This window comes from Lytechinus pictus, chromosome 10 (genome assembly GCF_037042905.1).
Source record: "Lytechinus pictus isolate F3 Inbred chromosome 10, Lp3.0, whole genome shotgun sequence".
Lineage (NCBI taxonomy): Eukaryota > Metazoa > Echinodermata > Echinoidea > Temnopleuroida > Toxopneustidae > Lytechinus > Lytechinus pictus.
This window is the reverse complement of record NC_087254.1, coordinates 19,019,769-19,046,230: the sequence shown is the minus strand read 5'-3', so window position 1 is coordinate 19,046,230 and position 26,462 is coordinate 19,019,769. Positions and strand designations below refer to the sequence as shown.

General features: G+C 36.1%; 1 protein-coding gene across 1 annotated transcript; it reads right to left on the bottom strand.

Annotated features, from left to right (window-relative positions):
* Positions 1-163: 163 nt before the first annotated feature.
* LOC129269212 (netrin-1-like) lies at positions 164-19,652 on the bottom strand. The gene is made up of 6 exons (XM_054906680.2): positions 19,589-19,652; positions 18,178-18,240; positions 17,124-17,273; positions 9,632-9,697; positions 6,070-6,144; positions 164-3,157 (listed from the first exon to the last, which is right to left on the bottom strand). Exons 1-6 carry the CDS (start codon positions 19,650-19,652, stop codon positions 2,835-2,837), a joined length of 741 nt encoding a protein of 246 aa, XP_054762655.2. The 3' UTR covers positions 164-2,834.
* Between the last annotated feature and the right edge of the window lie 6,810 nt (positions 19,653-26,462).

The following is a 26,462-nucleotide window of genomic DNA, read 5'->3' as shown; positions in this document are numbered from 1 at the left end:
GTAAGTTGAAAATTAAATTCAAACCACTGAAACTGTCTAACAAAGGTATTTCATACAAAAATAAATGCAAATGAAATACACAAACAAATAAGTTCCGGTTTTTTTATACAAAAGATGTCAATTTTTAATATATATTACACAATACATTGATAGTCATCACAAATTTAGTGTAGATTTGGCCACATTTATTTTTTTCTTCAATTTTCACGAATACATTGATGCTTTCGGTTTCACATGACAATGAACTCCAGCTTACTCAAATCATTGGCGACAGCATATAAAAATGATACCTCTGTGACGTAATCAATAATTCGATTTAGACACCCCCTAAATGCGGCATTTTCATATATGCATATATCCATTTTAGGAAATAATTATTTGCAGGACTATCCTCTTTTCAATGCAGACTAACATTGTGTGGTACCGCCCAAAGAAGCTTAGAATACCAACGTCAATATTGTACGGTCAAATCAAATATTACGAACCAATATTATGTTAAACTGTTAAAAATAAATGTTGTATGTCTATTTTACCTGTGGGAGGTGGCCATATACTGTAATGTTTGCTTACCCGTGTTTTCTCTTCAATGATCATACTTATGAAAGTACATGTCTTAATTTAAGGATAATGCATGACTATACATTGATATCCAAAATTTGTTCCACAGAAAGTTTTGAAATAATTACCGTGTAAACACAAACGTAGTAACTTCTGAAGGTTTCCATGGCAAAAGAAGAGTAGTGCAGTAGGTTTTACATGCAGTACACCGTGTTTCTTTTATGGGCAAGTGTTGGTCCTGAACGGTTGAACTTAATGTCTTTAATATCTTAGTAAAACAACCATGCCATAAATTGAGCTTTCCAAAATTTTGATATTTTTTTTCTTAATAATGTTCATGGGGCTGATTCGTTTTTCCTTTTGTATTGTAGTTTTGAAAATGGAAATATTCGATATATTTCGCATCTCACTGATAGCCTTTATTTCTTAAACACATACACATTTCGTGCACATTATACGCTAAACAGGTGTCGCCATTTTGTTTTGATTAATTATCGTCAATAAAATAGCATCAATGAGAGTACAAGCACTTTATACAGTTCATCATTTAATCTAATATCATATCATTAAATAAAATATTTACATATACCATAGATAATACATCACTTTTGTTGAGCAATAGGAATACATTACAATAGAGACATGAACCGAAACACAAACGATTTAGGTAGTATCAATACCCTAAAAACAAAATAAGACAAATAAGATATTCATAAGATTTGAACGTTTGAAGGTAGGAGATTAAATGACTCGCAGGATTAAAACGACTAACATTCAATAAAATTTCGAATATTAGAAAGAAATATACATCAATATACGCATCATTTTACCAAAGAATTATTGAAACTGTGTGAAAAATATAATTATTATGGGATAAATAGATGATGCGGTGAACACCAATCCTCTATTTTTCAATTTCCTACAAAGGAGTAAAAACTGTTTGAGGAATACATGTATTTGAATGAGAAAATATTTTTCAGTGCTTAATACGAAACAATTAATAATCGCATAGTGAATAATAATATTTTAATATGATAACATCCACGTACAATTCTGTTTACAAATATGCTGTTTGCATCCACGAAAATGGTATCTATCTTAATGTTTATGTACAATGTGAAATATAAATAACAAACTGAAGACGGATAATACACAATTAATATGGCACGAAATATTCAGCCTTTAAATCAAATGTATATCTTTTTGGGACTTGACGCGCCGAACCCATGAGATCCTGGCTCTATATCCCTTTTCATGAGCTTGCTCTTAGCATTTCCTACGCATGCGCGAGTGCTCCATTCACCACTCTTCGTCAACGTGGCGCCATTTCGCCATTGGCATGACAACTGTACGGCATCTTATAGATTGGGATGTGTACTTTGTATGTTGATCAAGCAATAGCCATTATACTGTTATAAAAAATTATAATGATTAAGCTGTCGGTCGCCATAATTGCAGTCTTTTCCTTGTAATAATTACCATAAATTATTACTTTCAATTCCTAGAATCAGTTTTGACAACTTCTATCAAGTCACGCCCATTGAGATGATGTCTGCAACTTTGCCATTCATTGAAACACGTGCCTTTCATATGGAGTGGCGTCAAAATGAATTGTACCTGTTCATCATTTTCTCGTAAAATTGAGAAAATTCAATAAATAAAAACCTTCAATAATAATAGACCAAACATATTCCGTTTCGTGTTTAATTAAAACGCCCGTGGAAGCTTTTGTTTAGCAAATAAGTAATGCCCTCACACATCGACACCAATAGGACAAGAGCGTAGATTCAATAATCACTATGGAACATCTGCAAAATTCAAATACCAATAAAGCGTTGATCAATAGGTAACTTATTTGAATACACTTTGGCTTAGACATATCCCAGTCTCTTGTTATCTACGCCATTTTAAACAGTCCAACTTCTTAAACCTTTAGCTCTCAAGGTAGGCCGTAAGTTCAGTTTCATGTTGTCTTCAAGGGTCAGGTATAGCTGCGATTACTTCTCCTGATCGCAGCTAAGCAATTATTCGACCGTATCAGTAGTTGATCTCTCACTGATTCGTCTCTGATCATCTGCTGACTGAGCTCCAAGCTATCACGGCTCCATTCGGGATTCCATTTTCCCCATCTGCACGGCTTATAATATCGAGTACCGTTTACATGACGCCTTTCGTTCCATGTTCTTTTCGTGGATTGAATTATAGACAACATTAAAAATAAGTTGAGTCTCTCATTCCTTTCTCCTCGTTAACAAGAGTACACTACCATGCCTGACCTAGCACTGATTTCGTCTCTGTTCTCGCTGGAATTTCCGCATCCTCATGTCCCACTCGTCCCTCCATTTTAGGACGATGCTCTTGTTGTCGACGACGATGCCGTCCCGTTTCGACGATGACTCGTCCTCGTCGCCGAGTATCAGGTAACGATGTCGGAGTCGTATCTTGGGGCATTTACAGGTCAGGTCACGTTGTCGCACGTAAATGAAGGTGTTTCCTCGTCGGATTCGTTGCTCGCCTCGCTTGTAGACGGTGACGATGTTGACTGTGAATTTGACCCACTCGTCCTCCATCTCTCGCGATAATACGTGCGCATGGAGCACTGAGGAGAAGAAACAAATTTATTGTGTTTATTCATTGTATTCTCTTAATTATTCAATTAAAGGAGCTAGCATCGACAAGCTTCTATTTTTCTACGTTCTCTACTCTCTCTTATAATCAATTTAAATGTATCGTCTTGCGATTTACTTAATTTAAGTTGCAATTCAACTTCATTTAAGTAATATGTTTTCTTTTGTGTCAAACTTTTTATTCATTCAATTTACAGTTTATCACAAAATATAACTTTATGTATTTTATGTGTGAAAATAAACTTGAACTTGACGATTAAACACGCGGAACACAAACACCCCACTTCATAATTTATACATCAATACATCTTGTTTGAAGTTAAAATGGCAGTGTTCTCAATCAAGACCCGATTCTACGCTCTACTTATTCCAAATCCTTGTAGGTCAAGTTTCTAAGAATGCGAAACCATTTTCAAATATTCCCCTCTTGAAATCCTCAAATTGGAAACTATACCATGGACACAGCCAACCAGAAAACCAAAGAAAAACAACGTTTAGAGACGAGAAGAAGATGATATTATCCATCGCCAGAGGCGATATTTATGGAATACAAATTATAAGCCTGGATGAATAGGTAAATTCGAATTTGAATTTAATCGAAACCACACCGATTCACAGAGAAAATAACCCCAAATTATGTGGTGGGAATTATTATCTTTTGTGTGGGCAGGGAAATGGTATTGTCGTTTATCCCTTACTGATATTGGGCGAATAGTCTTCAACTGGCGGGTTTCTAAACCTGCGTTTCAAGTTATCAGAGTGCATTTTTGGAAAGTAGGAACTATGTTGTAACCATTACCCCCTTTTTATATTTATTTGATTTCTTTAAAATTAACATTGCGTCAATGCAATTGAAAGGCATGTTTATATTGGAAAGGGGTTGAGCAAAGCTAAACTTATTGTTACATTACAATAGGCCTAGAGTGTACTTACAGAATGAAAAAAAAAAGATCGAAATAATATTGATAATGAATTATGAAAATAACAAAATCATGGAAGGGGAACACACTCTCGACAAGAAGGGTAATTAAAAGGAGTGTTGATGTGGATAGTTTCCACGGTTTCACAGGATAAAGGAATTCCTTCAAAGAAATATTTTTTAACAAGATGAATAGGATACACCATGGAAAATAAAGCACTGCTTGAAAAGAAAGTAACATTGAAGAAGTGGATTTGAAGAGGGACAGGAGAATGGTCCGGTTTCATTAAAATCTAGGCCTACTTTTTTTTTACAGTTGCAGTCAGGGAGGGTGCATGGGGAGTTGGGTCGCGGAATATTAGGGGAAAGATATAAAAACCCTACCAATCCACACAAAAATAAAAGTTTCTGAAAAAGAAAGCTGTCTGAATTGAGAATTGTTACTTGATATTCTCGGGGGTTATGCCCAGGCTATCACAACAGACGGGAAATATTTGATACCGTACCTATTCATCTGTCACTCCCCATATTCCTTTCCAAAATCTGAAGACTCCCATGCTCCTCTTAATACAGACGGGCAATGGGTAAAACTTTCTAAATATATCGCATTTATAACTCTCTTAACAACGCTCTCGTGAATCGGTGAAGTTCGAATGAAATGATTTTATTGAGTTTCCTTTTTTAATTGAGTAATGGGAAAATCTCACATTAATTTTACAAACAAACTATCACTACAGAGCCCGGATAAATGCTTGTCTTGAATGTGGCTTTAATAGCAGCTTTCATTATGAAAATCGTTTACTGTAATCAACTGTAAATGGACGTATAAAGTACTTTTGAAAAATCAGGGGTGAGTATTTCGATTTTTAAGATGAAATCATTTTGATGACCGAAATACAACCCTTTTCATTAATCGGAATTGTAAGATCACTTAGGACTTTTTGTCATTTACCTACATCAATATAAAGTATTGAATATTAACTCCAGTATTATCCCTGCATGGTTGATTGCTCGATTATGGCATCATCGCCTAGTTCACGTTTGTCGTTACCATGGTAACTTGTGACATCCTTTGAGTGTGTCATATCACCCCGAGTCGGATGCAAATTATGAGAGTTTTCCGCAGGGCAAAATCATCTTGTACCAAATTGATCTCTGGGCAACCATAAACAACAGCCTTCGATCGACTGAGTATTACCTCGAATAACCCATCTCAATATCTGACATCTTTCAAACTATACCCAATAAAGGTAATTTGGAGATTTCCTTTGGAAAACCAAGCTTGAAAATTATATTTTAACTGTTTCGAAGTCAATGATTATGCATATTCTAAAATTTGGCCGTCATGTCAATGTACTGTATAGCACAAGTTTGGTTGAAGCGGATGATTAAAGTAGGATCAACTTATTAAAACCTACACAGCAAAAACTGTGGTGTTAACCGGTGTACATAGAGGACCACACCAGTTATTTTACACCGGTGTTAAATTGGTGGTGTTAGGTTTACACCTATAGGTGTTATTACAACACCTATGGTTGTTACATTTACACTATTTGGTGTTATGTTCAATCTCTATATTAGGGTGTTATTTTAACACCTCAGGGTGTGGTCCTCTATTAACACCAATTGGTGTCAGTTTTAACACCACCGTTTTTTACAGTGTACCCTGAAAAAAAAAAAAAACCTGGAACAAACTAAAATCAGTTCTAAGAGAAACCATATTATTCATCCTTCCATCAAAAATACTGAGGGAATGCATTTTCCAGTAAACTTAAAATATTGATGAATATTATTTTCAATATTGCGGGACTCTTTGGACATGCTGAAAAACAACACACTCATGGTTTTGAAGTGAAGGAAACCCCCAAACTCGATAATGAAATTTGAATAAAAGTAATGAATTGACAATGTTCGTGTTGCTTCATTTCTCGAAACATGTATTTAATGATGTATTATTAGACTCACCGTAATCTTTTTTGCAGTATTTATTTTGACTAATTTTTCTTGTTGATCCCGCACAATTTCTTGGACAGTCATCATCTGCGAAAAGAAATAAAAGACATACATCAGATAAAACTTATTGATAATTCTTGATACACTAAAGTACATATCTAAAGCATAGCTTTTATTATGGATAGGCACAGTATATTCTTAAGCCGAATTCTGTGTCATACATCGTGTAAAATTGCAGAAAATTGGTATTTGGTGTATGGGACCTTACAAAGTAGCTTTAACAAGTCTTTTTTACTATCTAAACAGACGTGTTCTGTTAAATTGCAGAAAATTTACTGCTATAACAATTTACATGATAATGAAAATTATAAATATTTTGCTTTTTTCTGTAAAATCTTCTGTTTTTTTTAAATATTGAACCCTACCCACACAAATTTAAAATGGTTGGCTTTTTATATCGCAGATTCAGACAAACAGCGACACAAAAGTTTGTCACTTCAAGCGAGGGGGGGGGTGCAATTTTCACTAGTGGAGGTAAAATGTAAAATGCAATTTTCGCTCTAGACGGATGGCGATTGAAAAAAAAAATACAGTCGCTGCGGGGGGGGGGGGCAAATGCTCCCTAAAATCCGCCGCTGGACTCTTCGTTTCAAATCCTACAACAATCGCGACGGATTGTGAAAATTAGGCACGCCGTACGTGCCACTGCCGTAAACTCCCAGGCCAAGAATCCGAGGGACACTTTTCGATGAATGAAATATTCAAACATTTGTCTAAGGGCGATTTGATCAGTAAGCACTTGAGATGAATGGTACAGGAGGGAATGTCATATAGATAAAGTCTGTGGCCATGACTGCGCATCGCAAACTGAACTTGCAAATACAAATAATGGATGACGATATTTCTGTTTCAGACAAAAAAATATATATTTTTAGGAATGCAACAGATTATCTGCAGATCAAAGCGAAAGAGAGAAAGATCTAGGGTGAGGTGATTTTTTTAGGTTACAGTGTTTGACAGGATGTAAAAATCCACAGGAATTAGCAGTGAATAGAGTGGATATAATTGCAATAGGCCTAATTATCGAAAAAGTATAACAGGTATAGGCGAGAAGAACACAAAGTAATCTATCAAGATCACACGTCTACGTGAAAATACAGATATAATAGATGAAATAGATATGGGGGGGGGGGGAAATAGATGAAGAATGACGTTGTGAAATCGTACAAATTGGTTGATTTCCGAATAAAATATTTAATTAACCTTCAAAAATTGTGGTCATGCCGACAAATGATAATCACATATTTCCGCCAAAAAGTATAGTACATGTTGTGTATGTGGACGGGGGCCAATCGATAGTTGCATCTTGGTGAAACGCATACGTGCACTGTCCCATTGAATTCGCTGGGATTCTTTACTCGACGGGAAGAAATCAAAACATGTCGATATTTTAATCAAAAGTTTTAGAATTTCTATGAAAAACACGAACTCCTTAAACATTTTTAACCTTACTCCCTTTCCTCCGTATAATGGTCTGATTCTATAGAGGAACGACTGATTACCACAATACATGTTTGAAGTAGAAAAATATGATTTAATAGAGACATCCGAATGAAAAATGATAAATGAAAATAATATTGTCCGTGATTTGAACGATGCATTCAGTTCAACGGTATGATAGTCCGACACATTATATATTATGATCTTTGATTACGCCCCAACCCCCAAATAATATTAGTAATTAAGAAAAAAATAGGAAGAACAATCAGAGAAGGATGCATCTGAGATTACGGATATAGAAAAGTGACAGACTGCTCGTTTTCCACATTTTGTCTTCTTTTATCAGTTAAAACTGCTTTGAAAGAATGTTTGCATGCCATTCAGTCTGCTAGGTTTTGTGATTTCTTTCTTCCCTGAATTCAGAACGGACCCCAGATTTTTGTTTCTTTATAGACGCGCCATATCTCATTTCTGACACTATTTGTGTCAAGGGGGTCAACCAAGAGGTCGTTGTAAATTGGTTCGACTGGCGACTATCTGACGCATCCCTCATCCAGCCAAGTTCAGGTCCCTCGCATTCATAATCATGTTGGACATTTTATAACGAAAATCTTCCCCGTAGTCCAATTTTGTTCGACTGTGGCTGTGCAGTTTGTCGCATCATAGTCAAGCTAAAAACCTAGATGGTCAATAAATCAATTTCTGCCCTCCTTAAACGCAAGTTGGTTGTCCCCCTCGATTTTCAAATAAGCTGATGTCGAAGAGTTCCCTTGGCTTGGTGTTTTGTCTATTGATACTCAATGTAGCGATGTCAGTCTGACTGGATTAACATAATTTTTATTTTCAGATTGAGAAAATAAATATCTCTCCCTTCCTAGACCTTACAGATGATAATGGGACCTAGAATACAAATATTTCTTTGGTGTAGATTTGTTTTGGAAGTAGTCTCCTAAAATGTAAAAACACATCTCGAACGAGAAAGGGAGACGTTGCACTCAAAACTAAATTATGTTGGGGCCTGAAATAGACGTACATCTAAAGTGGTGGAGTTTTTTTTAGGGGGAAATAGGTCTCATTTCATTTCATGAGTTGCACTCGCAGTAATGTTCAGTCAGACCCATCTCTCGGAATATTCAAATGAGATGGAAAATGATTGATGTGCAAAAGAAGATTTCAAAGTTATTAACGTTGTAGTCCAGGAGCTTGCAAGGTGTTTAGTCTTGCGATATTCCGGCGTATTTATCACCTAACCGTGAGTAAATTATCCCTTGACGTCAAAATTCTTCCAACGTACGTTGCACAAGGATTGCATGGTTTAGTAGGTAACTGGTTAATTTCCTCCAGAATAGGATCTGCCCCAAACCAGGAAGCGTTCTCACCTTACAAGATCACGTTTGTGGGTTCTTTATTTGTTTATCACAAGAAAACATACACCACTGAAATCATCTTCAAAGTTTCTTCACGAAAGTTACAGGACAGCGAGGAAATGGGCCGATTCGCGAAACAAACTTGTTCCTTTCGCGAAACACTAACACACCGCAAAGAAGTTCCTCTCATTTGTTAGTCATGAAGTTTTGTTATCTCTAGTTTCGACCCAAAATCACGTTTTCCTGGTTTTTGCTAGTAAATATTGATGACACGTACCTTCCCGCTAAATATCGTTAATGGCCCAAACTTCCTCTTATTTCTATTTCGAGTGGAAAATGACCATAATGAGAGACCTTCATATTTGATGTGTGCAGATATTCCATATTACAAAACTTGGGAAAATGTCGTCTTCCAGATTACATGTAATTAATTTAGTCATGCGTGGAGTCAGAGTAAGACATCAATTAAAAGTGTGGAGTAGCTACTTTATGTTTTGGCATATTTAAAGGAGGTTAAGGAGGGAGGCGATGGCAGCATCTCTATCAGCATCAAAATGTATAACACCTACATGTACGACGACAACGAAATTTTGAAATTCTATAATAAAATGCATTCGCCCTCTGAATTTGTATAAGCTTTATGTTGACAAGCACTGTTTCACTGAATATGGGGTATTTTCAATATCTCTGAAAGGGAGGTTGCCTACCTGTTGTTTGTGAAGTTGCAGCTTCATCTCGCTGTTCTTGAGGCTGGCTTGTTATTCGAGGGTGTTCTGTTGGTGAAAAAAGAAGAAGTCATTCCTATGATACCGGAGACGTCTTGTTAACATACATGTACACTCTTAAAAATGTGGGGGCGTCTTGGTCTAGTGGTTATGACTCTCATCTTTCAATCTGAGGGACGTGGGTTTGATTCCCAGCCATGGCGTGTTTTCCTTCAGCAAGAAATTTACCAACATTGTGCTGCACTCAACCCAGGTGAGGTAAATGGGTACCGGCAGGAAATAATTCCTCAAAAAGCTGTGCGCACCGGAATCGGTAGACTAGCATAGCCGGGGTAATATAGGAGCGCCTTGAGCACCTAGCAAAGTGGATACGTTCGCTATACAAATCCTATATTATTTTATATTAAAAACGTTGGGCAACTTACTGTCCACACAACACTTGGTTAAAACTTTATCAAATTCTGGGTACGCTTTTTAATACTAGTAATTTTACAAAGAAAAATCGTAAATTTACAGGATGTTAACCTTTTGATAACAGACGACACAACGATTTAACAAACCAAGCGCTTTTATGTAGTGATATGTGACGTAGAATTACAAGTTAAACGTAAAACAAAGTAAAATGTAATAATCTTTGTAAAAAAATACCAACAAACAATCGTGTTTTTGCGTTGATTGCAGTGCATCTATCGTCTAAATAGTGTTTGTATTTGTAAATTAACGGCGATTTTCATGTTAAATGAAAGTTGAAATGCTGTTTTTTTTTAACTGTTTATTTGCATTTTTACAGCCCATCGTAATTTAACAGTTCATACCGTTTGTGAGTCCCAGCTGCCAGTAATTACTGGTTTTTTTTTACAGTTTTATTCTTAACAGTGTAGTTTTAAACCTATAATGTGTGCTATGGGTGAAAACTACACAGTATTGGTTGAAAACCACCCAGAGTTAGATAAAAAAAAATTGAAACCAATTCTTGTGTGGACAGTATGTTGCCCAACATTTTAAGAGTGTATTAACACGAACACGAAGATGACGAATAAAACTTGACTTAAGATTGAAATGGATGTCTATCATGGTTAAGCCAATTCAACATTACAAACAACAAATCAGGGAGAAAACTTTCATAAGAGTTGATTTTGTATTTCATCAAGAGCTTTTCACTACACGTACATTGGTGGAGCCATCATCAGTAACACGTTTAAAAACAACAGTCAATGGGAAAAGCAGCTAGCAGCATCAGCAACAACAACAACAACAATGGCGAAACGCCCCCCCCCCCTTCGGCAACTGGCGGCATCCAACAACAAGGAGCAGTGCTCGTAGCATTATTATCAACCTTAAGGTATATATTAAACTTTGGCGCCGATTTAAAGAAAAGGGTGCCCGGAAAACCTAAGGGCACCTTTTCCTCTATATATTCTTCAACTTCTTAGTGTGTAAATATATGGTTTGAGGTATTTAGCTCGGGGTAAGTGTTTTAATAACCGTAGTAGCCAACCTTATATTGCCGTATTAGCGTGCACGGTCACTGGGCAATTGAGATCAATTTTTGAGAGAGGTCAATTCTTAAGTAGACCTAGGCAATGAAGATCATTATGGTAGGACCTAATGTGATACGTTAAATCATGAATAGACCTTAACAAATTCGGTCAATCAGGTCCCAAAACTCATCATGGATAGGGTATACAGTCTTTGTTTTTATTCATGTACTATTTACATATATTATATCATGAACGATATTATTATAAAAACCCTTATTCATTTAAAAACATTATAATTTTTGAGTTGGAGGAAATGGTATTCTCCCGCCACTTATAATGTATTTTATTATAATGATGGTTTGTTTATTTACACATTTTATGAGTATATTTCAAAGTGTATTTTTTTATTCGTACTGTATATACTATTTTGCCAGGTTTGCCATGCTCGCGCAGCGCCTTTTAAAAAATGTATCGCGTTTTTCTGCAATTTATTTTGTAATTCTGAAGGATCATCTGAGAGAATCTGTAACAAGCTTTCGGAGCTAAAGTAGTGTAGAAGGTAAAATGATTTTTCTTATAACGCCACAACAACCACTTGATGACCACACACCTTAATAATCCAATCTACAGTAAACTAGTCCAGACCTGTACAAGGGCATCCAGAGACCAAACTTGCGAACACTGAATATTTTGTCTGATTTTTCCTTGGCAATTATATAAAGACCAACACCCGGTGACAAACTACCACCATCGATAAACATCACTGCGATATTTGATGTTCTTCTACATTTTCAATCAAAACGCAATTAAGATGTTTATCAGAAATCCTTTCACCAACCACAATCGTTCTCCAATGGACCAAATACCCGAGTGTCGGGAGACCCTGCAAAAACTCTATTACATTTTTTTTGTTGCAACATTGGAATGTTACCTTTTGAAAGATAATTGTGACCTTTCGGCTATGAAAGAGTTTTTTCTCCCTTCCCTTTCATTCCTTATTCTTTTCTCGTCACCTCACCTTTTTAAGTCCTCTCTTCCATTTGAGCTTTCCGTTTTATCGGGTCCTTCTCAAGAAAATTTCCAACGGCTCAACAACGGGGGTAAGAAAGTAGGAGGAGATGATCATACAGCTATAATGGGGGGGGGGGGGGGTCATTGGATATCAACTGATAGCCATATTGTTTCGTCACCCTTCTGATGGCAGGAGAAATGTCGTGTTTATCGCGTTTATGTTAGCATGTGAGTGAAGTGTAGGGGTTGTCATATTTATTTTTCGATATAGCTCTGTAGTAGAGATTTTTCCTCTTTTAATATCATCTTTCAAACATTTCAAACATACCGTCTTGTTTCATTATGTCCCCCTCTCAGATTGCATCTTTTCTGTATTCATCATATTCATCTTTCCACATCTTTCCAGTCAATCTATCCCCTTGCCACCCATCACTATAATAGGCCCTACATGATAATACATGATATAATTTCTGACCACCCTCTCGACCCCACTATCATACCCCCTCTCTCTCCGTCTGTCTCCACATTTCTATATCTTTCTACGACCTTCTCGAATGAAAATAGCTTCTGACATATGCGCCGAATCTGGGGACACCTTTTCCAATATTTTAAGAAGCCTTCCCGGTTAGAACCTTGGGGCGATGCTTATTTCTTTGTATCTGACAATAGAATGATCTGTTTTCTCCCTGGATGACGTTTTATACTGGAGAAAATAAGCCAACGAATAAAATGAGAAAGCCCTTTTGCATTTACCTGCATGCGTTACAATTTGAATTAGAATTACCATTGTGAAAAAGTATTTTTAAAAAGAGAGAAGCGGGGTGGTTGAGAGTCTCTGCTAAGCGTTTGCAATCTTACACTATCTGCATGCATTGTAGGTTTATAGTCTAGGCAACATTTGGTGTATTTAGATAATTTTGCATTCAGTATATAGCATTATTTGAAAGCTTTTATTAATGCAATTTCAATTAAACAAAATCATCTATTTTTATGGTGAATTAAAAATTTTGAAGCCGAATATGCAAAATTGAATATTGTATGGTACATAAAGGAAAAAAGGAAGAAATGTCTCTGAATGCGCGCGCGCATGCGTGTGGGAGTGGGTGTATGTGTGTGAGCACATTATTATAATACCATAATACATTAGCGCGGACTATATTTGCCATACCCTTTCTGTAATTCAACCTTTTAAGACATGGAGTGGATCATTCAGCGGTTTAATAGACTTTATACATGCAGGGTATGCAAAACCTTTCAGAAGCTTGCGAGAAAAGGATTTTATAATTCATATTTCCATTTCAAGTTATCGTTAACATCCTTCCTACACAATCACCATTAAACGTGTTAAAAGGTGAAGAAAACATTCATGTTTGTGATACATTTTTTCTTATTGTCAATATAAAAATAAGGTCAACGGAAAGTTAACAATTAAATTTTGTATTTGTGTATTTCTTTTTCCAGCAGAAGTAATGACGAGGAATATCGGCGATTTGATGAAGGACGAGACGGTGTCACCCTTAAAACATGTTAAAACATTTGAAACACTTTGAATCTACTGGCGTTAATATGAAACAATGTGTATCCTACTTTTTTTTGCACAAGCTTGTTGAGGTTGATAAAAAAAAACGAACTGTCTAAATATCTGTCAATATTACTGTTAAACGAGTTCCTATTCAGATCCATTTTGGGAACTTATAATAGCATTAAACGGCACAAACATTTAGGGATAGCTACTGGTCAAATGGGTGCATTTACTGTTCTTTTAAAGAAATTCTTAAGTCTCTCGGATTTCTAATCTGTCCCTTGATCCTCCTTTTCATTTCATCTCTTGTCGATCCACCCCTTTTCTATTTTTTATTTCCGTATCGGTTCAGGAAGAATGGGGAGGTAAGAGAGGAAAAAAGGCATGCTAATGCTTGAATAAATACCACACATTTTGGCTGTCTCCTCTCGTTGTTAAACCCGTCTCATTCAACACCTGCCTAAGGTTCACGTTACTTAAAAAGAACGCCGCTACAACCACCCCCAAAAGGCTAGTACCTTTTCTCATTTACATCCTTTATATTCCTTCTTACTTCTATCTTGCCATTTAATACTTGAAGGTGTGGAATCTTTCAGTACGGGAACGGAGAGATTAGCATCAGGAGCACTGGGACCGGGTGAGGAAGGACGGATAGAAAATTGGAACACCGACCATTGCCGGTTCAGACTGAATATGAAACTCAATGATGTCTAACAGTGTACATGAGCACACCTTGGTCATGTTGATACGTTGACATTCTAAATGTTCTACTATACCTTTTACAGTTTAGAATCTTGTTTTGAAATGTTGCATCGTCGCGTTATACTATCTGTGTCGCGCCGACAGAAAAACCCTATCCTGAAGTGCATGATAGGAGGGCAACACCTTGGGGTCTTCGCAATGCAACTTTCCTGCTTGCCATTAATTTAATATTCCCAAAGCTACGCAGTTAAGATAAAAATTTATAACAGTAAATTTTTAGACATTTGACAACTGAAACTTACTGCCAATGATACATCTAGATCGACTACATTCTCTTATTCTCTCAGACCATGCTCAGACAAGAAAATTTAATACCCAGATACATGGAGGTTTCTCTTTTACCTCCAATATCATGATTATGTTCATGATAAAAGAAGACATTATTTACTCAATATTTAAAGTATCATTCCAATCACCATTGATTTGCCATCGTTTATGTGAGGCAATGATAATTGGGTTTTGGCGGCTCACGCAATAAATGCATGTATGAAATTAAATGAAGACGATAAGTGCAAATACTGATATGACCACACATGAAATAAAGACGCCACTGTCACTTGCAAAAGAGACAGTGACACCTTTAATCAGGCCTGAACTGAAAGAACTATCTTTCTAAATGTCTTTATGGTTGTCATCGTAGTGTGCAAATGGAATACTGCAAACTAAAAGGCAATGGGACATAGCAAAACCTACTGACAAGACTTAACAAACAAGAGAATGGACGAGTTGTGAATCAGTGAATCAGTTACGAATACCGTGGTATCGTCCAGCTAACCTTCGTTCAAAGCCGGTTCATGTCTGCATGTTTAACAATTTCTCACAACCTTTATACCACGGTCACATTTGATCTACGGCGGCCGTACGGCGAGTCGAAAACAGCCGTTTTATTCATTTTTATTCAAACCATCCATGTATAGCTGGTACAACATTTTTTGAAACGGCTGTTTCCGACTCGCCGTACGGCCGCCGTAGAGTGAATGTGACCAAGGTATAATTGCTGATTCTTCATGAATGACGTAATGGGGTGCAGTCACACCAACGAAACCAACTCCAGTGCCCCGGAACACATCGGTTAACTGTTAATCGTTAATTTGAAAGAACAATCCTGATTGGTTCCTAGTCAGTCTCCTGAGCAAAATGCGCATGCAACGATGATCTTGATAGGCAATTTAATTTGGCGATCAATCACTAACCTTTGTGTTAATGAGCACAGACCGATCAGATCTAGAGTATAACGTTATTATCAATTACATACAATCGATCGGATTGGACTCTGTTTGGTCGATGTGACTAAAGCTTTAGATGAACCCTTCGATAAGTGCAAGTGCAATATAATGATAGTTACCTTTGATTCCTATACACACCAACCGGAAACCATGAGTGAAGATGATAGGAATGAAGATGATGATGAGGAGGAGGATGATCAAATGCATGGGGGATGAAAGAAGATAAAACAACCATCGGTCAAATAATCCAATAAATCAATAAATAACAATAATAAATAAAGTTGTGAATATACACTACTAAAATTAGTGGCTCTTGCAATTGCCCCAAAATATGAATGAGGTTTTGAGGGAATCAATTTAAATGAATCCTACCTACAATATCAATTAAAAAAGTAATGAAATGTCATGGAAATGTCATGAAATTAAAAGTGCAGTGAGGTGAAATTAGGTGCAATGTTGTGCTTTTCAAAATAAATATATACCATGTATACGGTGGTTAAAAAAATTGAATTAATTATTTTAGTTGTCTATCTTCATACCTCCTCCCAGACCTATTTTTGATTCTCTAAATCATTAGATCACGTGTAAATTTACCAAAGTTTGGATAGCTATACATATATATATATATTAATACATTGGTGTATGAACATTGAACATTATCTAGGAATTTAATTAGAAAACTACAATAAAATTACTAGTATCATGGGTATACGATTTATTTTCATATCACAATGTTTAATATATTAGCCCAACTAACTGTACCATTTACGTGAACGACATGTTATCAATCAATAACAATATGAATGACTTGCATACTATTTATCCTTTTTATGGGGGTGGGAGGTGGTTGAGATTGTAATTGAGTTTGGTTAAAGAAATATTCCATAGCACCGAAATAAAGAGATAAACCATTACCAGAATGAATTAAAAAAATGGTATGTTAAATGTTAGAAATTCTTTTATTAATTATTGCCCCACACAGCTGCCAAAATAGTGTTCGAACTCTTTTGCATTATTTTGTAAATTTTATATTAAAATGTATTAATTAATCGTATCAAAGAATAGAAAAATTGTTCCAAAAAAAAAAACAAGTGCAGCTTACTAATTGTGCATAAATGTATGGGATGAATATTTGGTTCCTCGAACAGACACTTCTAGTAAGGTGTACAGAAACAATTTAGTAGTCCATACTATTTTACTCCTACAAAAGGTACGTGTTCCAATTTGACGTATATATGTCAATCACGAATGAAATACAAACTTCACAGTTATCGTCAAAACCTTTATTTTTCAACGAAAGTGTCTTTTCGAGAACCAGACATGATGATATCTAAAGATACTTGACTTGCTTACTCCTAAACAAGTCACTTATTCTTTGCATTGTTATGTTCTACATAGGCTCTACGTTAAGAAAGTGGCGCCACGTACGAGGCGCCATTTCCCCCACGGAGGCGCCACTCGTCCGTACTCACTTATACACGGTGCGACCGGGGAGCGACTCTGCTGGTAACCCAATGAACACCTGTTACACGTCAGACCCGTTACGCCATCTTTACAGGGGCATTGACCGGTGGTCTGGTTACACACACTACCAAGGGATCCAATGGGATGACAATCACATGCTGTAAGAGGATAAGAATCAAATTGAGTGTATTACTAAAAGATAAATATTTTATTCTGGTACCTGTAACTAAAATGAATGTGTAAATTGTATCCGAAATGGACCATAGTGATATCATGTAGACCATAATTATTTCCCATGCGTATTCAATAATACATGCAGACTGACTTGAGACATCATGCTACGAGTACATAAAATTGATTAGGTAACCAAACAACATGTTAGATAAAAGATTACAAATGACATATATTCAAAAGTCCCACTCACGTACTACATGTATTGTTATTATTATTATTATGATACAGTATGTTTTGACTTCAAATACACAAAACTTTATTTTAAAATGTAACGTACTGGACGAACACAACCCTGTCATAGTAAAAGAAATGATGCATTAGAGATTAAAACTCCAACCGTATTTGCAAAAGCATATTAAACTGTCATTCAAAGTGAATAAGAAAACAAGATAAAATTGAAATACACAAACAAACTAAATGCTTGCAAGAAATAAGGATATACACAAAGTTTAACTGATCTCTTACAAGTTGGAGAAAAGGCATGTCATGGTAAGGTTATGGGAAGGGTTATCAAATGAAAAATGGGAAAGATCAACGTCAATATGATTTACATTTCAAACAACATACAGACATCAACATGCCACTGAAAATGTGCAAATTATATGTACAACAAATCACATGCCAAGTATACTTTCTTATACAATTACACACCCTACAATATACACATTTTACACAAGTGCAGACTAGAAAACACCACGACGACATTTGAATGTAACCATAAAAGGCAACTTGAGTGAATCTCTAAAAGGGGTACGGGAACACCAAAACTCCATGTCAAGGGGTGGTAGAGGGGAACTAATCTCTTGGTGGAGGGGGGCAGATTGTCACCTTGTGAAGCATCTGAGAGTAAATCAGGAAAAGTTGTCAAGTCGTCAGGAGCTTCAGAGAGAGCTTTAAGCGTGAAAGAAAGCCGTTTGAAGCACGTGAAATTACATTTATTTCGTCATTTAAAGGGATAAAGCTGCCGAATGCCGAGATAAAAATATGTTTTAATCATTTTTTCAAACACATTTTTTTTTCTTCACAAAAATCCGTTTTTTTCTTTCCTTTAAACACGAGTTATTTTTATTGAATTCAGTGGCATATACTCACACACTATATCCCTTCATTCTTTGAAAGCGGTGCGAACAATACATGGATAATAAACTTAAAGAATAGCGTGAAATTGTGAAATAATTAATAATTAGTGAGTGATATATAATATGATTATATTAAATAAACAGTACAGTGTAGTAGCGATAGCTTATTGACAAATATGCAAAGCATTTAATGATACTAGTATACGATAGGATATTCTATATTCTCTTGATCACATTGTAGCATAAAATTAATAGCTTGAGTTTTAAAATATACTTATTAAGTTGTTTCAAATAATAATAATAATAATAATCACACTTGCTTATACTATATCTAAAGCGCTTGACATATAGTTCATCAGAAGTTATATTATAGGCGTTTTACAGTTCTCAGTGAAGAATAATTACACTGGGTTTTATAACATGATAATAAAATAAAGTTGAATATCCAACTTACATGAGATACAAAACGTAATGGATTAAAATGAGAACTATATGAAGGCATCATGTAATTAATAAAAATGCAACTGTAATGATTTTGTTGATATCCACAAATAAGTAATGGCTGTTTGAGAATGATTTATGACATATATGTCATGACATTATGACATATATATCATCCAAAATAGAAATAAGAAGAAGAAGACAAAAAGAAGAAGAAGAAGAAGAAGAGGGGTGGGGTGGGACAGAGGAAAACATGAGAAAGAGGCAGAGAGATGAAAATGTACATGTATACTGTATGTTTCTATATGAACATGATGAAATGCTGTATAACCGTCAATTTAACAACATTTGATGGTCGTTCTTTTTTTAATACATCCACAATCGATAAGGGTGTATTAATTGTGCATGAAAAAAGTGTATCACTAATATATCGTGTCAGTCGTGTGTGGCTGGGTAGAAAGCTAGCTAGAATAGATGGCGACCATTTATAACATTTATAAGCAAAGGGATATTTTGTTGACAAAGTTTGATACTTAAATACCAACAAAAGAATTGGAGGTAGATGGCGAGAAATGAATACATTCCAAAGGTGTTTAATCTCTTCACCTTCAGGCTATGCGTGCCAAGACATGTACTTAAAATAGGAAAAAATGTGTATAAAAAGCAATGCACAATTGGTGTTTTATATGGTACATTGTAGCGATGACTAGTGCCATTACGCTGCAGAAGGTTATTCGGTGCTCCATCTGCATGATCGCTTTCGTTTCTTCTCGGACATGCCATCTCGCATACCCCCCCCCCCAATCAACCTTCATCCAGCGATAAGTGTTGTGTGGATCATGGTGGTAGAAAGCCAAAGGTGCTAAATATCACCCCACCCCCTCCATCCCGTGATACCTAGTGATAAGTGGTGTGTGAAGCATGGTGGTAGAAAGGGGCTAAAGATCACCCCTCTAGCAATGGTTTAACCTAAATATTAGTAGAAAAGACCTCCTGCCTCAGGGATCGACTACAGGTCTCCATTTAAATATTGCTTTGAGGTTGTTATTTTATACATCGAGAGATGGGTACTGTAGTGTTGGATGAAGAAATTTAAGTGCGCGCCCTTGTGTGATGGGGTGTGTGTGTGTGTGGGGGGGGTATGGTTGTGCGTATACATATATATATATACATATATATATATATATATATATATATATATATATATATATATCACGGTGTGAAGCAATATGCCAATATTGATATGAACAAGTTTTATACTCTGCAAATAGTGAACAAAATAATTCTCAATAATAATAATTGTATTATTAAATCCAATATCATTTCTCTCTTCAAAATTTAGGATTTTGGAAATGTGAGGCATATAGATTTTCTTTTAACTATACAAAGAAAACGACTCGCAAGAAAATTATAAATTTCTCCCATTCATAAACCCTGTTTAAATCAAATTGGCACAAGCCTGAATCTCTCCTTATATTTAACTATTCCTATCATTGTATCCATCATGTAATATATTCATGTCATTTTCGTTATTCAATCCTATTCAGATCCCCCATGCTTACCACCTTTTTGTACATTCGCAGCTACCGTAGCTTAGAGGTTAGCACCGCTTTGCCTTGGTTTTTTTTTTGTCCGTATATTCAGTTACATTTTCAATACGTACCTAATCGCCTTTTCTCACAACTATTAGTTTCTAAAAGGAACCCCCTTTTTGTTATCACCCTAGCATCGTTCATTGCCCGGGGTAAGTTCAATTCTCCTCAATGAATTAAATTTCTGCCTATTTTGTGGAGAAAATAGTGCGGAGACGGTTATCAACTAAGCAAATTGGTTTTGTACAAGTTAACAATCGTACAAGGTTTTCCAGGAGAAAAGATGTATTATAAAATACATGTAGAGCTATTATTAAGGGAAAATTGAAACAGAAGTTGAAAGATCATCGGCCTCTTTCTGGACTTAAAATTTACATGCAGGGCTGTAGTGCTCATTTCTAATGAGTTAATGTGAGGGACCCTTATTTATGATAAATATAGTGACACTATGTCCCGGGTAAATACTTCAGAAAAAAACACACATGGGAACACTTTGGGAAAGATTTTTACATTGGTTCCATAGCTGCTGGATGGAGTAATGTACCCCTATCTACAACTGTTACCATGGTAGCATAAATACTGTGACGAGGCACAGCATCAGCTTCGTGCCGTGGTGAGAATCCTCTTTCAGTATTTTAGAATCAAGTTTATCTAATTGGTAGTAGGGGGCATATTGGAGACAACCTATACAGCCCAAGATATCGACCCGCCAACTTGAGTCGTTCGATGTGCTACCCGAGAGAATGAAAAACAGTGTCCGATACCACCGGGATGAGGGTCGGTGGGACCCCTCCTGTACTTTTCAAGTTCACCAAGCTGTTAATCCGATGAGTGATGCGAGCATTCCTCCGACGCTAAGACAATATTTGAATCTTGTTGGGTAGGAGTGAGAGGAAGGTCGAGGTGACGAGATGATCAGGGTCGCTGGTAAAAGAGTGTGGATGGGGTATCCAAGCCAGGGCCTTGGTTTTAACAACATCATTTCTTATTCATACAGCATACCGATATGTAAATTCAGAATAAGGACCCCTCGATTGGCAATGAAATCCTTTGGGGTGAGGGTGTGGTAGAAGTGAATTTTTAAGTTTTACTGGTAACCTACTGAATTACTGATTAAGTGATGAATGCATTCTCACAGATGTTGATTTGATGGTGGGAGGGAATGTACAGTTTCAAGACGGTGCGGCTGTAGTTTCGAAATACAAGGATATTGTATAGAGAGAAGTAAATGGTATATTTTAAATAGTTTGAAGCACATGATAAAGTATAAATATTAAAGATTCATCATTCATCATTAATCAATGGAAATTTTGTAGTAGTAAACCAATGGTTGATCATATAGGTTGTGTTAGTGCACTTCAATGAAATGAATGGAAATATGGCATTAACCAGACTTCCAATCTGCAACGCAAGCAGTACGTCGGAAACCGTTTAAAAGTCCAGGTATAGAGAACACTTCAGGAGGAAGGAATTTCATGTTAATATCAGTCTCCATCTCTGTAATTATCACAAACAACTGTTATAAGCTACCAAACTCCTGCATCTGTTTGGTTGAAAGCAAACTAGGCCCACTGACCTATCTCTTCATGAGACTGTCCCCTGATAGCAAAATGTGACAAGCGCGTGTCACAACGGTAGTTTGGAGGATTTCTTTAATGTGCGCGGTTAGCCGCACAACTTAAGATACCCGTAGGATATTCATTGTAGGAGCATACGAATCAAAAGAGAAATGAATGTATAGTAAACGTGTGCAGTTTTAATCATCTTGTACGAAGTATGGCGGAGTGAATAGCGCAGAGGTCATTGGCTGAAGGTAGAATGTGGATATTTAAATAAGTTGAGAGGCCTGTCTTGTGTTGTCAGAACTACTCTACAACATAAGACTCTAGAATTATAACAAAACGGAACTGATTGTCAAAATTGAAATGAGTTATCGGACGAATTTGTCATCAAATGGAAGTGTCTCATAAGCATCTAAAAGTTCGAAAACCTACAATAATTCTTGTGGTCAAAATAAGTGAGCAAGAGAACGAGCGAGAGAAAGAGAGAGGGCGAGAGGTGCTGGAATTACCACGATTACTGAAATGTCACGTAGAAATGACTAATGGCTCGTCAAATAATAGGTACGTAACTAGAAATAAGTATCATTGGAGAAGGAAAAATTACACTAATTGCTGGTAAAAAAACCACAAAATAAATAACGCATAGCCCTTTGTTAGTACAGAGACCAACGTGAAAATAATTGAATATATCCACATTTCAATACGTATCAACAACCAAAAATGCATTGCTTATGTTATTAATGACTTGCTAAGGGTAACATGACGGCAATTTCCTGGGCTAGATCTTGACATAAAAAAAATAACCGCAGGGTAGGTTTAAAATAAAGATATATTTCCCTATATTTTTCAAAGAAAACCATCTCATACATAATTATTTTGATATTGAATGGTACCCCCGAGGCACCTTGCGAATAAGCCATCTCAGATTTTCACATTGGACAAAATGCGGGAGAAATGACAATAAAACTGGGAAACAGTTTGACGTGTTTTATCAAATGTACTTTTATAGAAACCTAACAACCGCTAAATGACTGTTAGTTTGCTTTGATTCTTATCATGAATTTCAATCTTTGCCCCCATTATTCTCCTCGCTTTCATTGGTGCTAGAATGAGCCCCCTATTTGTACTGCCAAAGAAACCAGTAGAGTCCTCGCACTTTTCTGAGACTATTTGTTTTGTATTTGTTGGGGCTCTGACCCCGTAAATTGGCACGATTGTGAATGATACTGTATGAAGATTGGATACAAATCTCTCTATTCCTTTCAGTATATTACTACTCTATTATCATCCATGTTTACAAAACATATTGGGTTAAGCGCGGTAAGGCATGACAGCCGGCACAGAGATGTGAGAACTTGGATATTTTTTTTTTATCTTGCTGTATGGCAAGGAACCAGTGACAGTGACTGTTGAACAGCATCAGGGATACCAATCCATGCATTTAAGAGCAATAATGTGCGTTTGGCCTGATGAGCATTTTAAGGAATAAATAATCAGTGATTTCCACTGAATTTTGTTAAAAGCCACTGCAAATCATTGCAGCTTATTGCAAATAAGACTTTGAAAACTTCTATGGAAACCTTTCCTGATGGCTAACTCTCCGTGTAGTTTATCATGACGGCAGTAAAGGCTGTAATTTGTAGACATGTACATATATATTTTGGTATGGATCGTTAAGGCAATCAGCATATCTATTAGGATGTATTACCACAAAGTAGCATTTGAGACAATATATTTATACTAAGAGTGATTTTTTTAAACGATCAAGTCTTATAAGATACAATCAGCACATTCAGCATAATCAGCATAGGAGGTGATACATCACTTAATGACTACTCGTTGAAGAACCAATATTTTGAGAGTATCGTCTAATAGGGCGTTACTTCCTTGTAAATACCATGCAGAATTTTTGATACATGTGTATGTCTGAATTCAAGGGGATAAACAACGCACATGTATTATTTCTCTATTAAAGCCATATTCCGAGAAACAAAATTTTTTGGGGTCGATCTCAGGGCGTGAACTTCTAATTTGACGAGGTCGTGTGAGCTAAGGCAGGTGGAAATCCTTCAGGTTCCGATAATATGCAATGTATTCCATGTGTTCGTACAGCCAACATACCGTACTGTCCAGTCTAGGTAATGGGAGTTTTACACGCGAATTGATATCTACCGATTTGAAGGACCCTGCCGCAATGGAGTAACCATTAAGACAATTTGCTGACTAGCGGACATGTCGAGCTGTATATTTTCTAATGTAAGTAAATTGTGTTCAAAGTCAAAATATTTTTTCATAAAGAAATCGCTCAAGGATCCTATAAGTTCTTTCTCTCTCTTTTTTTTTTTTAAAATAGAAACATGACGTAGGCCTAGTTCAGGAGAAGACGTGAATCGATTTATTATCATTTTTTCTTCAATTCAGAATATAGCCTTTGTCAGATAAGGTAGGGTCAATCGCCTCATGATGTGATGATGTTTATCTGCGGTGAAAGCACAAACAACCCGAGAACAGTTCTTTGAATAATATAATTTGGTAAGATACAGAAAACTACGTGAATATTTTTCCAGCTACTTCTCTGATGATAATTTCATTTTCTGGGCCATTCTAAAAAAAAAAAATTGGCCACAATCGGGCATCAATAATCAATGGGGTTTTTGTGAAAGAATTAATAGCATTCTGGAAAAGAACATTAAATCAATACTTATCAAAGTTTATTACATTTGTTATTGCTATATCTTCATGCCCCAATCGACTTAAAGTCTATATATGGATTTATTTTCTGCTCCCTATTTTACGCAGTTCGTCATTGCTGAGAGGTTTCAACACATAATTAGGCGAAGATCAGTGATCATCGGATAACTGGAGTAGAGATGGAATCATTCGTTACCATGATTCACGGCTTCTTGTGTCTAATTTCCTTTATCATGTCTCTCGTCTGGTCTATCCATCGCGAGTCAGACGTTTATTTTTGGTGAGCGAAAATGATCTTATATTATCTTTCTGGAGGGCTCGGTCTTAAGGGGCCATGTTGTAAATCCACAGTTTGTATAGACCTGTCCGATCTTTCCTTGTGGCGGGAAATGACAATTTCTTGTGTTTTGAGATTCGTTTTTGTTGATGGTAAGCCTCTGGTGTTTGACATGGTTAAAACATGTCAAAATGAGTCTGAGCAAGTGTCTGCACAAAAGTAGAATATACCTTCTAAATCCTGTCTTTTTGAAGCATTGTCAAACCAGCTATAGGCAGATAGAATAATGCCACAAAGAAGGATTTTGAACTTCAACAGAACATTAAGAATATAAAATCAATTAAAGTGATCTTCACTTCAATTTTGAATTATCGTAATGAAATAAGGTAATAAAAGAATCATGCTCTTGTATGATTTTTTAGCGCATATGGCATGCAGATAACTTCACCATTATCACGGCGGTGATTTCTTGTAGAAAAAGGAAGTGAAAAGAAGAGAGAGAGAGAGAGAGAAGGAGAAGGATGGTGAATATAGGGACCAGGAGGTGATGGTGAGCATTCTTGAGTGAAACAGGGCGAAATGATAAAACTGGAATAAAAGATGGATATAACTTATTACTGAAAGTCAGGGACATCTTCTTTAATTGAGTGTGCTCAGAATGGACGAAGCTCACGATTCGAAAATGAAAGGTGACGAGATAGTCTGTACCTATAGGTCATGGGCGTTATTCCAACAATTCACAATTGTCATGAGGGTAATTTGGAAGGCATCCCGAACAAGCCGTTAGCCCAAAGCATCATTGAAAGGTCTAATGAGAGGATGTAGAGTTAAATGATTGAACATTAGTTCTGTGGTTGACGTGACATTTGAATCCCTGTGCTCTCAAAACGTGTCAATGAGTCCTGCAGATGGTTAATGAATTAGTGTTTATCAAAATGGCGATATTACATTGTCTGAATGGCCTGTACCTACATGTATATTCATCATACATCAGGGTCTCGGGACCCCATCTTACAAAGAGTTGCGATAGAATCATAAACTGCATTTGATCTGAAATCAATGTCTCTTAACTACAAAGATCTAGATCAATCACTCTTTGATACTGATTGAATCGTTCGTAACTTGTTGCAATAACGGTCCTGGTCTTCTAGTTTCAGTATTATCATATATTTATTTTTTGCCTGTGATCATGACTCCATGGCTGAAAGTTTTAATTGATGCCCATTCGAATGGTGAACAGGACTCTAGAATTGTAATTTACATTTTATATGATCGAAATGGCTTCACTTTGTTTTAATCTATTATATAATATATCTTTGTATTTCGTATAATTTCCTTTGTTTATCAATGTATTAAATCTGGTATTCACATATCTAAATATCTCCAATTAATATCTTGTTAAAACAATAACAACAAAATCAAATGATCTATCTTTTCATTTTGATGCTTATTTCATTTTTTCTTTGTATTT